This window comes from Annulohypoxylon maeteangense (genome assembly GCF_022496945.1).
Source record: "Annulohypoxylon maeteangense strain CBS 123835 unplaced genomic scaffold GGS22scaffold_13, whole genome shotgun sequence".
Classification (NCBI taxonomy): Eukaryota; Fungi; Ascomycota; class Sordariomycetes; order Xylariales; family Hypoxylaceae; genus Annulohypoxylon; species Annulohypoxylon maeteangense.
Window position 1 is genome coordinate 372,336 of NW_025953260.1, and position 15,034 is coordinate 387,369.

The following is a 15,034-nucleotide window of genomic DNA, read 5'->3' on the forward strand; positions in this document are numbered from 1 at the left end:
CACTGGTGAAGGTCTGATTAAGGTTAGGTGTTGAACGAAGAGATATATAGCATGAGAGAGCGTGGTCTGGTCATTGTAACTTCATGTTGACGACCAATTTCTACCCTATTTATATGAACTTAAGAGTTGGACTCCGGAATGTTGCTGACAGCAAAGCCTTAATACAGTCAGATACAGTCCGGTTGAACCCAGTGAGACATCTTCAACAATATAACCCCTATTGAAGGAAGCTCCCTACATATATTATGTAATCGGATACTGGAGTCATCACGTGAATAGTCTCTTGTCCTTTACAAAATGTCCCGCCCGGTGGAGTCCAAAATGCTGACAAATATGGATTGCTTACCATTCTGAGGTCATACCCCTGAGAGCTGTTTCAATTGTTGGTTGGTTAGGCCGATTCAAAAACCCAATGTCACGTTCCTAAACCTTTTCATCTGCTCCGATCCAATTTGAAATGTCCGCAGCCGATGTGCAATCTATCCTGCGTTGCCCGCAGTGCAACAAGCCGTTTGATAAACGTGAGTTATGGCGAGAATCTACTAGGTCGCACCTCATTTCCTCTTAGCACTAACAATCTGGCGCATTAGAGGCCACGTTGAAGAGACATGGATATTACTGTCGATCTCGAAAAACTGGTATGACTATCCGGCCTCGATCTTGTCTTTCGTGCGCGAAGGGGAAGGCAGGTTGCGACAATAGGCGGCCTAAGTGCTCAAGGTGCATAAGCAAGGCTATCGAATGCCATTATCCAGCGAGCACGCCTAGAGCTACAGGGCCAGGGGCTGCGCGCAGTGATGATGCGTCCGTCGAATCGGGAAACCCGTCTCCTTCATCAGGGTTAGATTCTCTCGACGTTGATACTAACCCTCAGATCGCAAACAATATTAGTGCCATGATAATCGATGATGCCGTTGTTCTACCGGAAGACACAGATTTTGCAAATCTTGGAGGGGATTATGTTGCATGGGACGATGCCAGTACATCTCTCGCCGATTTTTTGAACGGGGAAGCGAATGACCCTTACCTTTTACAGGGGTCATCGTCTTTGGCTCGTCCCTCGACACCTTCGTCTGATCCGACAATCCAAATACAGCAAAGCCTCTCTACTCCTAGTTTTACTATTCCCAGAAGCCCCATTTTCTCCGTGCGATCGCTCGTCCATCGACCAAAAATGCAGGCCGGGCCACAAAGAATAGCGAATCTCATCCTCCACACTTTGAAATCGTATCCGTTGATGATGCTGCGTCACGATACCCTTCCGCCCTTCATCCATCCGAGTTTGGTATCTCCGGGGGTTGATAATGTCCACATGGAGCCTTTAACAAACTGTATGTGTTTGACGCACATGATTAGTAGCGGGGTCCAGGGAAGCCGAAAGCTATTTTGGAAAAACGTGCGAATGGAATGTGAACGCTTTTATGCAGAGGTAGGTCTGAGTTCATGATGGTCCTAAAATGAAAGTGATACAGAGCTGATAGATAATCTTCAGTATCTAAGCTTGAGCAAATGGGAACTTCTTGCAGCTATGCAAGCCCTCTCGATATACATTCTCATACGGTTAGATGAAGGCGAGACGGACCACAACAACGTTGACTTCATATTAGTGAAAGCAGTAGCCGTATGCCTAGGACCTGCCTTCTTCCTCTGTCCTTGACTCCAGGGCCTAGACTAATGAGATGGTGTAGGTGATAGCCCAGCAGCTCACTCACAGTGATGTTACATGCCATGCACAGTGTGGGCTATGCAACAACGAGCTTGAAGGAAGCTGGAAAGAGTGGATCTTCAGAGAATCAAGAAGAAGGTTAGGTTTGATCCCAACTCCTTGCGAGGAACTCGTAGTAAGGATACTAATCGAATAAAAGATTGGGTGTGATCTACCGAGTGGTGAACATGCTCATATATTTCGAGCCAGCGGCCATGTGTGACATTCCAAAGGACCTCATTTTAGCACCATTGCCAGCAAAGAGGCAGCTATGGGAGGCAGGAGACGAGTTTGTGTGGAAAGCGGAGAGTCAGAGGGAACCGGGAATTCAAGTCTCCTTTGGATTGGCGACGGACGGCGAGATTGTTAAGATAGATAGCGGCAGGCTGTCTTGCAGTGATGCATGGCTAGAAGATCAGTCCACAGATGCCAACAGGCGACTGAGTAGCGCGGCGAGCTGGGAAGAGTGGTGCTCGGGGATAGATGGATTTGGTGGGCTTGTCATGCTTGCGGCTTCTTTGATAGTGTGAAAGACTGTGGACACAACTGGCATGCCGGATCTATGAAAATCCGGCGGTGCTAAAGTGGTTATTAACGGGAATAATTAGCAGAATGATGTCGCATCAAGAATCTAACGTGATATCTATTGAAAACGAAAACAATAAGAGACGGCGGACCATAAGAACAAATCCGCCAACCCGCCAATTCAATTAATGTATTGAAATGTATACAGTATAATACAGTAGAATTACGTACAGTTTTAAAGGTATTCCACACGGTGCCCCGAATCTTACAGGGGTCATAGCGCTACAGGGCGCTGAAAGCCCTGTAACTTATAAGGGTTATAGCGCATAGCCTTTTTACATAGATACTACCTAATAAGGCTCAGCGTATATCACGTGACACCCCTCGCTTTGAACTATTACGCGAATATGTTTATTTACTTACCTATTACAGATAAATCAATTGACTTAATTCGTTTCCAAAAGGTTGAAATATTAATAATAACCTTAGAAGGCTTTAGCGCTATCTTTAAGGCTTTTTACATACCTAAAAAGCCAACTATAAGTTATAAGGAGTTGATGCGCTATAAAGCCTATAAGCTACGGGGCTTCCAGCGCCTTATAGCGCTAACACCCACTGTAAGATTGGGGGCACCGTGTGGGATACCTTTGAAACTGTACGTAATTCTACTGTATTATACTGTATACATTTCAATACATTAATTGAATTGGCGGGTTGGCGGAATCGGCCTTATGGTCCACTCTATGAGAATCAGAGTGTAGAGTACCCGCCAAGTTTTAATTAAATGCTACTTTTGATTACATAATCTATCTACCCCGCGCCACGTGACCCTCAGCACGCTTCCGTAATACCTTAGTCATTCGCTTACCTCAGCTCTGTCCACCCCATTAGTAATATTTCAGTAATATTTTCGTAATACGCATTCTCTATCAATTTCCTTCCAGTGGTGGTATATCTTAGACCGCAGAAAAGACGTCAGCGCTCGCATCTTATGAAGATAGGCCACTAGCACGGATTACACGTTTATAACAACCAGTCCGTCCCTCTTATCCGAGTCTGATGTATGAGTCGGAAGCTTGCCCCAAGGGATGACCAAGGTAGTCAGAAATGCGCAGCCGCAAAAGGCAATGGAGACGGCAAATGCTGCCTTGAGGCCGAACATGTATGCGGTAATGACACCAGAAAGCTCTGTCGACGTAAATACTCTCCTGAGATCAGAGGCACCTGTTTCAATGAATCGCGCTGCATCGACACTGGGAGCCGACGTGCGCAGTTTTAGAAGCGCTTGGTTAATAAAGGCAGCCTGGGCGGAAGAGACCGTAAAGGCACCGCCGATTGTTTGGAAGACTGCGCGTCTTGTTAGCCTTACCTGTATGATCACTCTAGGCCTTGGGAAAGTCACTTACAGTAGAGGTTGGCCGTGACTGCTGGGAGGTCTTCTGGATTCACGCTGGCCTGTGCAATGTTGAGGCCATTCTGGACCGCGAACGCGATGGCAGCGCCGGTAAGGACCTGATACCCAATCCATTTCGCAGGCGGGGTGTCAATTTCCAAGGTATAAAGGAGGCCGCACCCAACCGTGGCAAGCAATGCGCCGATGAACATGGTTGGTGTAGGTCGGCCTGTTTTGAATTATAGATTAATGGTCATGTTAACTAGAGGCCGAAAAGGGATGGACTAACCGGTCTTGGCCACGAAGAGACCACCAGCGACAGCAAAGATGGCGACCGCGATCACAATAGGCAGATTATCAACGCCAGATTCTATAGCTGTGGTACCTTTGATCGACTGGAAATAAATGGGGAGGTAGTACAGGAGGAGGATAAGGTCGCCCAGAAAGAAGAATTGGTAAGGACACACGCTCCAAAGAGCCCGCTTTTTGAAAAGTCGCGGGATCAACATGGCGTATTCATCTAAATAGATGGACCAAGCGATTAGGGCAATTACAAGAAGCCCAAAGCCGACAAGAAGACCGATGACCTGGCTACTCCGCCACGGGTACGTAGTTCCCGCATACTGAAGGCCGAGGATGAAACAAATGATGGCCGCCGTGGTCAGGCAAACACCGACGGGATCTAGGTGCAGCAACTTGTGCTTGAGAGTAACCGGTGGAGGTTTTGCGGCAGCTGGGAGGTGGAAGAAGAAGAGGACTATAACAGCGGCGAACCCTCCGATGGGCAAGTTTAAGTAAAAGCACCAGCGCCAGGTAACGCGATCTGTGAAGGCACCTCCAATGATGGGTCCCAAAACAGAAGCCAGGCCATATGTCAGGCCAATGAAGCCCATGAGAATCGGTCGTGTCTTTGGTGGAGCGCTAAACGCAACGATACTGGTACCACCAACCGAAATTCCAGCGGCGCCCACGCCAGCGATGGCCCGGCCAACAATTAAAACGACCGAGTTGGGGGCAAGAGCACATATCAGACTGCCGATTTCGAAGATAGCCAAGGTTGTGATGAAGGTCCACTTGATATCGAAGTATTGGAACCCCTTACCCCACGATGCTTCGAAGCCGCCGAATGTCATAAAATACGCTGCGCTATACCAGGAGACATCGTTCAGGCCACCGAACTCGGATGTGATCTTGGGAACGGCTGTGCCGACGATGGTCTGTCTTTGGTGTTAGCGCGAAGTATGGTGAAGTTAGGTATAGGTACGGATATTGACCTGGTCCAAGGATATCAAAAAGACGCCCATTATGGAAGCTCCGGCGAGCAGGACTAGGCGCAATCCTTTCGGGTACTCCTCAACTACGCCTCTGTTTCTGTGGGCGAATTCATGCTCCTCTGACTGGTCTTCATGGCTGGGAGTTAAGCCGGATTCTTCAGGTTTCTCGTCCGATGAAGCAACGGCCGTGTTATTATGGATTGCACTCATTTTCTCACCGTCTGACGACTTAGAGTAGTGGTGAAAGATGTGTGATCGTAATTCCCAGAGTTAGAGGACTTAGGTTTATAGCGAAAAAAGAAAGTATCTGGACTGAGTACTTAAACTCGAAGCATTCGATAGGTAATATTGATAACTCATTTAAGGCAAGCATATTCTATGGTTTTAGTAGGATACGCAGTAAGTGCAATTTTACATCCAGGTAAATACAAGATGTTTTGTATGATTACGTAAACATAATGCTTACATAAGGCCGGACTTCATTGCGGACGGGACAATTTGAAATTGGAGCGGCCGGGACGAAATAGTATGGGTCGAATTGAATTGGGGCTACAGAGAGTCGGAGATGAGACTGCGAATCATTATTAATCGGGTACGTAGAATGAAATCCTTTTCTGCGCCGCTGATAAATGGAATTGCGTGTTGAATATCTGTGGAGACACTTAAGAGTTGCGAATAACACCGATTAGTCCTGGACCCTGGCTCGAAGGGTTAACAATAGATGCATGATGGTTCTTAGCAGAAGCTTGGAAATCCACCCCGGAAAGCATCTGGCTGGCACCGTGATACTTGTGGAGAGTATGGCGATGTTTGAGGCTATTCAGAACTGGTTCAGCTAGGGGCCTCGTTACGTAAGCAACCCCTTTAAGGATGTCATATTTCTTCACCACCAGCAAAACACTGTCCACCTTTAGTATTATTACGCTTAGATAGAGGGAACTATTTATCAATTATCTAACTCAAGGTCTTATTTTGCTGTAAGCTTGTTTTACATGACACTACATAAAATATTTAAGTACGACCTATAATCAGTAAAAACGCCTGAAAAAAAATGAGCAAAACTAGGGTTATAGGGAAGAATTTCTATAGACAGCATGGTGAAAAGTCTGTGGTGAATTTAAGTTTATTATTTGGATTATAGGTAGCAATCATTTGTAGATTGTACTAGAAGCTTATAAGATATTACCTTAGTACCTAGGTAGGTACCTAGGTATTTTCTTGATTTATTGCTAGAATCATTATGAAATTGAATGGCTTGTACACGGGAATTTGCTCAAGAATCGTTGAAATACATAGGTACCTACCTATGTACATAAATACGTCGATACCTAATATCGTAGCATCACTGCAGTCTTAGTTTGACCTTTAAGGGACCACCATAGTGAACGTTTCTGAAAACTCGTTACTGATCCTGCTACAATCATTCAACGATCCTAAGATTAAAAGCCGTCTCTGCCCACACTTCTTTCATCTTTTCTTTTCTTTTCTCCTACAAAAAAATCATTGTTCTAGAATTCTCCAACACAATTGTTCGGAACGAAATTCTACTTTCGCAAAAAACATCCTTATTATTACCGATATTAACATATCGTTTTCTTCACATCTTTCTATCTTCCATTAATAGGAATCCATTTATCGTTGGTAAGTTTCACAGACATGCTACTGTCTAGATCAATCTTCCACAACGCGTTTTCTTTAATCGTCTTTCACGTGTAATATCCCCAGTCTTTTGATTTCTATACTATTCAAGAGTCGTCCATTCCTATTATCTACCTTATGCCAAATTTCGCGTCGTTCAAACGACAATATACCTGTATTACACACGTTTCTACATCCTTCTACTGATATCCGTTCACATGTTTCTAATATTTCTCATTACAGATTCCTCATTATTGTTTGACTTGCAATTAAGCAAGTCATTCCAACTCAAGCACCAAACGCGTAATGCTTTAGTCATTACGTGCTTTATGCAGGTAAGATATTACAAGACTCTGATAATAATTTCTTCATGTGCCCATCTAACGTCACTCTTCTTAACTATAGTATACCAAATACGGTCCTGCATATTTACCTACGTGGTAAACCGAACGATGAATATTACAGCCTACTCTTGGGCTGAAGTAGCCCGATCGCCCGGTCATAGCGATCTTCGTCCTGATGTGGACGAACGTGGCACCAACGTCATGACGGCTGGACCCTCAGCTACAATAATTGGCTCCGCACCTGAGCCCTTTAGGGGCCACCAGTCTTTGGTCCAGACTGCTGCCGACAATGACGTGACAAAGGAAAAGGCGGTTCTAATCGAGCCGACCTTAACAATTCCGAGTTCATTAAACGCCGAAAACGTTCACGATGGGATCCGCACACTGGAGGCGACTATTCAGACCCTCAGCATCGACGTAGGTCGTCGAAGCTCGGATCTCATTCAAGCTGAGACCGAGCTCGCTAGCAAAGACCTGGAGATCTCCGATCTACAGGCCAAAGCTACCACTCTTCGAGAGCACTTGGCCGCCGCCACGGCCAGAATGGCAGATAGATCTGACAAGGATGACATAATCCGGCAACTGAAAGATCAGATCTCCGAGCTACGGGTCTCATTACAATCCGGCACCATATCCTTGGCACAGCTATACGGGCCTGATAGCGTTCAGACCTGGAACGCCATTGTTAGCAAAGAGACAGGAATGGGAGGGCTGGACCCCCTTTGTCTCTCTAACAAGCGTCTACTCCGGGGCGCAGAGTCTACCCCGGGTGCTCAAAGAAGCACGACTACTTTGCGAGTAGGACGGTCTCCCAAAGGAGATCCTGTGGCCAGGAGAGCCACACGTTCCTCCGTCCAAGAGGAACGCTCTGCTGAGCAGGTCTCAGCAGAGTCCATGCTAGCTGTCGAGGCGGGCTCGTCAACGAAGCCTAGCCAGGACAGTCAAGCTCAGCTTGTGAGGCGTCCCATAGTCCGGCTTCCCCCATCGACACCTAACCTTTATCCTCCTCCGGCTGCGGCCGGCCTAGATCCTACTCCTGGTGTAAGGAGCGGTGTTCCTTCCAAGAACAAACCGCACAGCCGGGAGGATGGGGGAAACGAAAGAAATGGCAGCAAGGGGAGGGCTGGACCTATCCCTTTGCATGGCCCTGGGGGGAGCCGGAGTCCCCCTCTTAAAGGGAAGGCTATTGGTAGACTCAATAAGAGAGGAAAGAAACAAGGCGTAGCGGCGGGGGAGCCGCAGCCTTACACAGCACGGGGGAGCTAACCCCGGGGTACTGTGACCGGCTTGGCTGCGGTCTTCTCGATTATTTCTGCCTCCCCCAATAGCCGTGCTGTGGGAAGAAGGAATCTGGAATTCCCACACCGCAAGGCGCCTCGTTTGGTCAGGGCGGGACCTTGACCACATCTCAAAGGCTGGGGCGAGTAATAGCAGCCCACAACAGCTCTCTCGACAAGAGCTTCCGGCCGCTGGCTGTTAATTAGCCTGCCGCTGGTGGTATGGTTTCCATATCAGACGCGGAAAAAATCACTAGATTTGGAGGAAGTTGTCACGCGGCGGAATTAAAAAACTAGGAAACAACGAGGTTGTTGCGCGGGGAGCTCCTAACTGCACCCGCTATGGAGAGCACGGTATATATACAGGTGAAGCTTTTTATCTGTCCTGCTCCTAGAGCTAGCGACCAACAAGACCCTGACGGGGACTCTACGGGCCGAATTCCGATCCCATTGACCTCTAGCGACCAACCTGGAGGAAGACTAGATGTCTGACAGAAGTTTTCGTCAACACGAGAAATCGAGAGATGGTAGATGAATCTGCGGCGGGTTACTCATTGGGCACTTCGAATGGGTGTAGAGGAGGATGATGCGTACTTCGCAGAATCGAGAAGAGTCGCCGTGCACCATTCATGATTATTTCCCTTAATTATTGATTATAAATGGCTTCTTCATATAATCTACACTTTTTTTATAGAAAGTAAGGGTCCTTCGTATAGGCTGATATGCGCTGTAGCAAGATCAAGAATCTCCCTCTGGTTGCCGCGTCTACGAAATAGGAGCGCGTTTTTATCTCTCCTAGTGCCGAATCATTGCATACGAAAATATTTTATTCATTCGAAGATAAATAATAAGATAAATATAAGGACGACTCTAGGATACATAGGTACATTGGTAAATAGCAGGTAAATCACCAAGTACCCAGGTACTATTTTGGAATCTCTCGTCACCGACCGCTGTCCGCACAATCAGCCACCCACCCCTAGGACTTAACACAACTTCTACCCTTCTTCTATTTTCTTCCTTTCTTCCTCCCAAAAACCTAGAAACATCGTTGCACTTGGTAATTAATCAACCTTTCGTTTCATTTTCACTTGCAACCGTACTTTCTGCTATCCGATTTCTTTTTTATTTTTGACGTATTATCTGTCAATACCACTATCGTGGTATTTGATAAATTCATCAAAAGGCAAGGCAAACAAGCTTGGCATATCGCTTGGTAAGATTCGTCCACAGGATACCTGTCATACCCTTTGAACCATTTCTATCACCATCCCTTCGTTTGTATGAAGATTTCCCCAAACCCTTCCATTTGTCATCACTTTCACATCTCTCCGCGCTTCAAATCACCACGACGCGTTTATAGCCGTGGCTGTTCACATCTTATCTACCTAGTATCCATTCTACGATTATTCTCTCGTTAGAGGCACCTAGCTCAGCTATATCTCCACAAGCATCTTCCTCGTTGACGACTAACATTTCGGAACCCTTCTTCTATGCTAATTCATCTTCTGAATTCATCTTATATAGGCCTACCTTTCTTTTCGTTCGTACAAGAGCTGTATACCAACTACATATCTCAGATTCTGGTACTTTATCATTCAATCGTCAGTAAGGCCATCAAAGATCTCTACATTTATTCACGTAGCTAATATGGTTGGCCCTACTTAGTACCTATAACGACTTCTTGACACAATACGATGGAGAAGAAATCCCCTTCGAGTCCCTCTTGGGCCTGTGTTGCAGGCTCTAAGGACCACGACGTCCAACATCTACATCCTGCTCGAATTAATCAGAGACCAGCTTCGATGGCCACTGAACCTAAGGCCACGACAAGCACGACAGACACGAACGTAGACGTTGCATTGTTAAATGCAACGATCGCAACCCTTAACGACGACTTAGCGCGTCGGACTTCTGATCTGATTGAGATCAGATATCATCTCCTCAGTAAAACTGCTGAGGTAGATAACCTCAAGTCTACCGTGGCTACTCTAAGCGAAGGATTAGAGTTGGCCAAAGCTAAGGAAATCGGTGGCTCTTGCAAAGACACCGAGATTCAACAGCTTAAATCTGAGGTCGCAAGTCTGAGAAATGCCCTTCATACAGGGGTAATCTCGATCGCACAACTTTACGGACCTACCAGTCTCCAGGAGTTCAATGCCATTTGTGGTAAGGGCTCAAAGGCTGATAACGGGACAGCAGTGGAATATACCACACAAATTCCGAAAGCCTCCCATTACCAGCAGACAAAGACTGCACCGTCTTTATACGACGGTTCTCAGCACTTAAATGATGGTAGTGTCGAGGGAAATGTTTCTGCTATCATCCAAAACTGCGCCCCTGTGGACGCCCAATTATCAAGCGTCAATATCCCTAGAGCTATCGTTAATCTCCCACCTTCCAAGAATATACAGCAAGGTTCAGACAACCCGAATAAGAAGGAACGAGGAAGTAAGAAACCAGTACGACTACGAACAAACACCGCCAAGCGCGTCAATAAACCCACGGCGACTGCTTGTGTTAACAAAGCGCCTCTTGGTGGAATGTCCCAAGACGCGGATCGCCCGACGGATAACTGTGATGGCTGGACTACGATTCCAGTGAAGAACAGGCCTAAGGAAAATAACAAGAAGAGACAGAACAGGAAGGGAAAAGGCGCCGCAAATGCAAAAGTGGAAGGAAAGGGAGAAGAAGAGGGAAATGGGGGAGTGAATTCGGGCCCCAACTCTCAGGCAAAGAAATCCCAGACTGTTCAGAAGAAGGTTCCAGGTGAAGCCCAACCTCAACAGGGATCCAACACCAACCCACCCCAGCACAGACGCGCCAGAAGACCAAGAGGAACAGTGATCGGATCAGCCTCTAACTTCTCGCAGAAGCCCAAGCAAGCTCGCGAGCAGGCTAAAGATCAAGCTATACCAAAGAATGGCAAGGAACAACCTGCGAAACCCACCCAATCCGCGCAAAAGCATGGCAAGGCAAGCTTACCGATCTCTCCCGCTGCCAATACCAATACCGTGGAGCCTAAGCCACAATCCAAAGCGGCAAGCAACCCTGGATCGGCGCGTACTTCGTCACTCAGTCCTGCCGCCGATTGGGCTTTCGGGCGCAAGTAGCCCAGTGACCCATCTCCTCAATTCAGCCCCTAGGAGCGGAGAGTCAATAAAGTCGAGTGGTTCCTGGAGCTACGGAGATCTTGGTATCTGCTCTGTGCTGAATCTTGCAACGGAGATGGTTTGTTTTGTGTAGGAAAGAGGGGGCGGGATATTGATTTCACCTATTACGATAATGATTCCCAATCCTTCTAATCCATTAATACGATCATGTTCCCCTTGTTAGGTGTCTTAGACTTGCTGCTATTCATGATTGACACGATAATTAAGAAGTCAAAAAGTGCTAACAACGTATACATGGGAAATGGCTCCTCAGTCAGGGGTTCAAAAGGGGGTCACTCGCCACAAACCAAGCCACAAAACTAGCCACCCCCTTTTACCTTTCACGCAGCTAACTATTCGGTGCTCTTAGTAAAAACTATACCCTTGGTTATATACAATTCCTTCAAACGGATGCTTTGTTTGATTGAAAGTCCATTGTCGCATGATACTCCTGTCAAACCATAGTTATATGATTATTTCAAACAATGCATTTCATGAGGGAAACAAGATCCTTCAATCAGCATGTTTCGCCCCGGGTTGTCTCATTGATTATAAGTATTTAAAGCTTGAATTCATTTCGGGCAGACGTGATGTAAGAAGCAACCCAAAGCACAAAGCTTACCCCCTAACCGCCTTTTCATCATATTCGAAGTCAATCATACGAAATGCGTTCTTCCTCCTTGTACTCAGCAGCATTGCTGCTTGCTCACGTTAGTCCAGGTTATTCCGTCCCAAAGACGGTGCCTAATAGAGAAACTATTCATAAAGAGGAAACGTCCTTCAACACGAATGTCGATACGATAATAGTGAAGTCCATCATCACGGAAGAAATACGTGAACGTGAATACGATGGAGTAAAGGTGGAGATCATCAAGAAGGACATCTTCTCGCCGAGTATCGTCGTAGACATGCTCGACTCATTCGCTAACTTGGTGCAGAGTCCCGCAATCCGGTTGAATCATGAACTTCGCGAAGCTAAGGCAGAATCCCTCGAGTTGGTTCGTGGCCAGACTTTCGGAGACTGGTGGGCGCGTCGACGTTGGGATTCCCTGCCAAGCGGATCGGAATGGTTTGATGGAACGTTGGCTGAGGGGATGCTCTTTTCTATTGAAGAGGCAGTCTACGACTACGTACCGCAGATGTTTGCGTTGGACCGGCATCTCAATCTTATGGATGCGGGTTCGCTCTCTAATCGGCGACAAGAAGAAGTCTACCTAAAGGAAGATGCCGAGAGTGCCACCAATGCTTTAAAGGCCGTAATCAGAAGCCAGGGGGGAGATTTGCATAACGGAGTTGGACGTGTGGCTTCAATGCTTGTCGCTCGCGCCAGGAGATTCGCCCAGAACCTTGAGGAGTTCAATGAAATTGTTGCGCAGGTCGTCCAGAGAAGCGCAAGCTGGAGTGCACAGGGCGGTTCCCTCAAACGAGAATCAGCGACAGAAAAGGTAGTAAATAACATCCTTTCACGAATGGGCCAGTCGGTTTTCGCCCCGAATCGAAACGCTATTAGAACGTCCCCGAGGCAACGTGCTTTTGCAGACGACAGCGAGCTTGATGAGAAGTTTTTGAGACTATACACACGATACGTACTCAACTTCCTCGAGGACGATGACGAGAATACCAACGGTGCGACTGCCCTCCAAACCATCAAGGAGACATATGGGAATTTCCGCAAGGGTCTTGGAGAATCCCAGAAAGTCTATCGTGGAGCCAAAAAAGTCATGGTTGACACCCGATCTATGCTTGAGAGAAAGAGGCAGCACGAGGCGACCGACGCCTACAAGTACGCAAGGTACGCCGTAGACGAGATGGAGAAGAACCTTGACAGGATTCTTTACATCAATGGGTTCGGACAGAAGTTAGTTGCCAATGGAACCAAGCTAACCCAAGACATGGATACATTTAATGCGAGGAGAATCGAGGAGATCGAAGCGATAGAGGCGCGCTCGAAAGGTCTAGAGCCCCAAGACGACGGCCAACCACCGAAGCGCAGTAAGCAAATGCAGGCGCGACACCCGATTACGGGGATACCGTTTACGACAGAGTACTTCTACGAGTATCAGATCAGGGCTCCATGGAGGATGGTAAAAGACATACGTGCAGCAGCTGACCGGCTCGAGTACGTGTGGTCGACGTTGCTGTGGTGTGAAGACGAACTGGCGTACTTGAATATCTGCGAGGCGGTAAATTTCGAGCCAGAGGAGCGGAGGGAAGCGCTGGGTAAGAGATTCCGACGGCCTGAGGGACCTAAGAACGAGGATTCGCCGCCGTGCGACTCTTTCTCGAACCCGTATATCATGAAGCATATGTGTAAAGACGATTATACATTGTAAGGAAGTTGTTAGAAAGGTATTGTTTTATAGGTTTAGATGTTTTATTTCTGGCAGCGTATGTTTTCAAGGCACATAGGCAAGCCACAGGTAGGAAGGTTTCAATATAGAAGATAATGCCACCCCTTTTCTTAACCGCCGACTGGTCCAGTTCTTGCCGTTCCCGATAGCCAGCAAGTTTACTTGTATGCTTCCAATGAATGTTTGTTTAGCGATGAATGACAATCAAATGTAGGTAGCCATAATTATACCTATTTGTTGACGTATTAATTTGCCACTCGAACATACCACGTAGTTCTAAACATCTATGCAACTAGTTCTATGCGTTTCGTTCCGGAACCTTTTCTAACGGCGTAACCTTCCTCACCACCCGCGCAGGAGTACCCATCGCAACACTCCATGCTGGAATATCTTTTGTCACGACAGAACTAGCAGCAATGGTACATCCCTCCCCAATAGTTACACCAGGCAGGATCACGACATGTCCGCCTACCCAGCAGTCGTCCCCAATAGTCACAGGTCTAGCGTACTCGACATCATCTCTGCGGCTCTGGACCTCGGTCTCATGGGTAGCTGTTAGTATTGAAACGTTGGGTCCGAACATGACGCGGTCGCCGATAGTAACTAGTGCACAGTCCAGGATGGTTAAGTTGAAGTTTGAGTAGAACCGGTGGCCAAGGCGAATGTTACACCCGTAATCCACGGCGAGCGAGGGTTCGATGAATACCTCATCTTCGATATGGCCAAGGAATTGCTTCAAGATGTTCTTCCTTGCATTTTCTAAAGATTTGAAGTCGGCCTCTGGGTCATCAGGGAAGTAGTTGTTATACTTGTGCATCCATCTTCGAGCGTTGAAGCGTGCTTTCATGAGCTCGGGGTCTTGGGCATCATATCTATGAAGGGTTAGACTAACAACCCGAACCTCCTTTCTCTGCTCAAGCACACTCACAACATCCCAGAAATCATCTTATCGAATTCATCAGACTTGGGCAAATGAGCGAGACTAGCGGCCTTGCTAAGCTCTTCTGGATTTTTCTCAAGGGCAGCCATGGTCCAGTTCTAACTCCGGGGTTCAATTTCCTACTTGAGATTAATAAGATCCATAGATAGAATGTGTCAGGGGTAGAAACCTATGAGAGCTCACTGATGACTAACAAGGATTAGAGGGGGGCTTTTATTACTAAGCCACCTTGTTATAAACACTACTAAATGACGATATTACACCAATTTCTTGTCCTTGAAAACTCAGAATATGTGTTCAGTGAAAACGAGCAACTTAGGTAACTTCTTTGAAAATGAATTGAAGTGGATTTGGACACGTCAGTAAACTAGTATTCGTCCGCCTCTGCTTGGCTTGCTCGTTCAGCATATTCAGCCACACGATAATACGATGCGT

General features: G+C 46.9%; 5 protein-coding genes across 5 annotated transcripts; 4 read left to right on the plus strand and 1 right to left on the minus strand.

The window, feature by feature from the left end:
- The first annotated feature begins 18 nt into the window (after positions 1-18).
- GGS22DRAFT_167959 (uncharacterized protein) lies at positions 19-2,368 on the plus strand. Its single transcript, XM_047962062.1, has 4 exons — positions 19-1,429; positions 1,493-1,621; positions 1,689-1,804; positions 1,866-2,368. Exons 1-4 carry the CDS (start codon positions 641-643, stop codon positions 2,233-2,235), a joined length of 1,404 nt encoding a protein of 467 aa, XP_047816967.1. The 5' UTR covers positions 19-640; the 3' UTR covers positions 2,236-2,368.
- A 731-nt stretch (positions 2,369-3,099) lies between these two features.
- GGS22DRAFT_195373 (MFS gliotoxin efflux transporter glia) lies at positions 3,100-5,239 on the minus strand (the record flags this gene model as incomplete). Its single annotated transcript, XM_047965656.1, has 5 exons — positions 4,898-5,239; positions 3,913-4,840; positions 3,637-3,852; positions 3,264-3,577; positions 3,100-3,105 (listed from the first exon to the last, which is right to left on the minus strand). The coding sequence occupies exons 1-5, from the start codon at positions 5,105-5,107 to the stop codon at positions 3,100-3,102; spliced, it is 1,674 nt and encodes a 557-aa protein (XP_047816968.1). The 5' UTR covers positions 5,108-5,239.
- A 1,748-nt stretch (positions 5,240-6,987) lies between these two features.
- GGS22DRAFT_190443 (uncharacterized protein) lies at positions 6,988-8,145 on the plus strand (the record flags this gene model as incomplete). Its single annotated transcript, XM_047964978.1, has 1 exon — positions 6,988-8,145. The coding sequence occupies one exon, from the start codon at positions 6,988-6,990 to the stop codon at positions 8,143-8,145; it is 1,158 nt and encodes a 385-aa protein (XP_047816969.1).
- Positions 8,146-9,853: 1,708 nt separating this feature from the next.
- GGS22DRAFT_190444 (uncharacterized protein) lies at positions 9,854-11,269 on the plus strand (the record flags this gene model as incomplete). The annotated part of the gene is made up of 1 exon (XM_047964979.1): positions 9,854-11,269. One exon carries the CDS (start codon positions 9,854-9,856, stop codon positions 11,267-11,269), a length of 1,416 nt encoding a protein of 471 aa, XP_047816970.1.
- Positions 11,270-11,973: 704 nt separating this feature from the next.
- On the plus strand, positions 11,974-13,641 carry GGS22DRAFT_195377 (uncharacterized protein; the record flags this gene model as incomplete). The annotated part of the gene is made up of 1 exon (XM_047965657.1): positions 11,974-13,641. One exon carries the CDS (start codon positions 11,974-11,976, stop codon positions 13,639-13,641), a length of 1,668 nt encoding a protein of 555 aa, XP_047816971.1.
- Between the last annotated feature and the right edge of the window lie 1,393 nt (positions 13,642-15,034).

Bases quoted from the DNA above. Each gene is read 5' to 3' on its own strand.
- GGS22DRAFT_167959 (XM_047962062.1), top strand. From the start codon at position 641: ATGACTATCCGGCCTCGATCTTGTCTTTCGTGCGCGAAGGGGAAGGCA. The intron at 1,622-1,688 runs GTATGCCTAGGA...GAGATGGTGTAG, and splicing joins TATTAGTGAAAGCAGTAGCC to GTGATAGCCCAGCAGCTCAC. The intron at 1,805-1,865 runs GTTAGGTTTGAT...ATCGAATAAAAG, and splicing joins TTCAGAGAATCAAGAAGAAG to ATTGGGTGTGATCTACCGAG.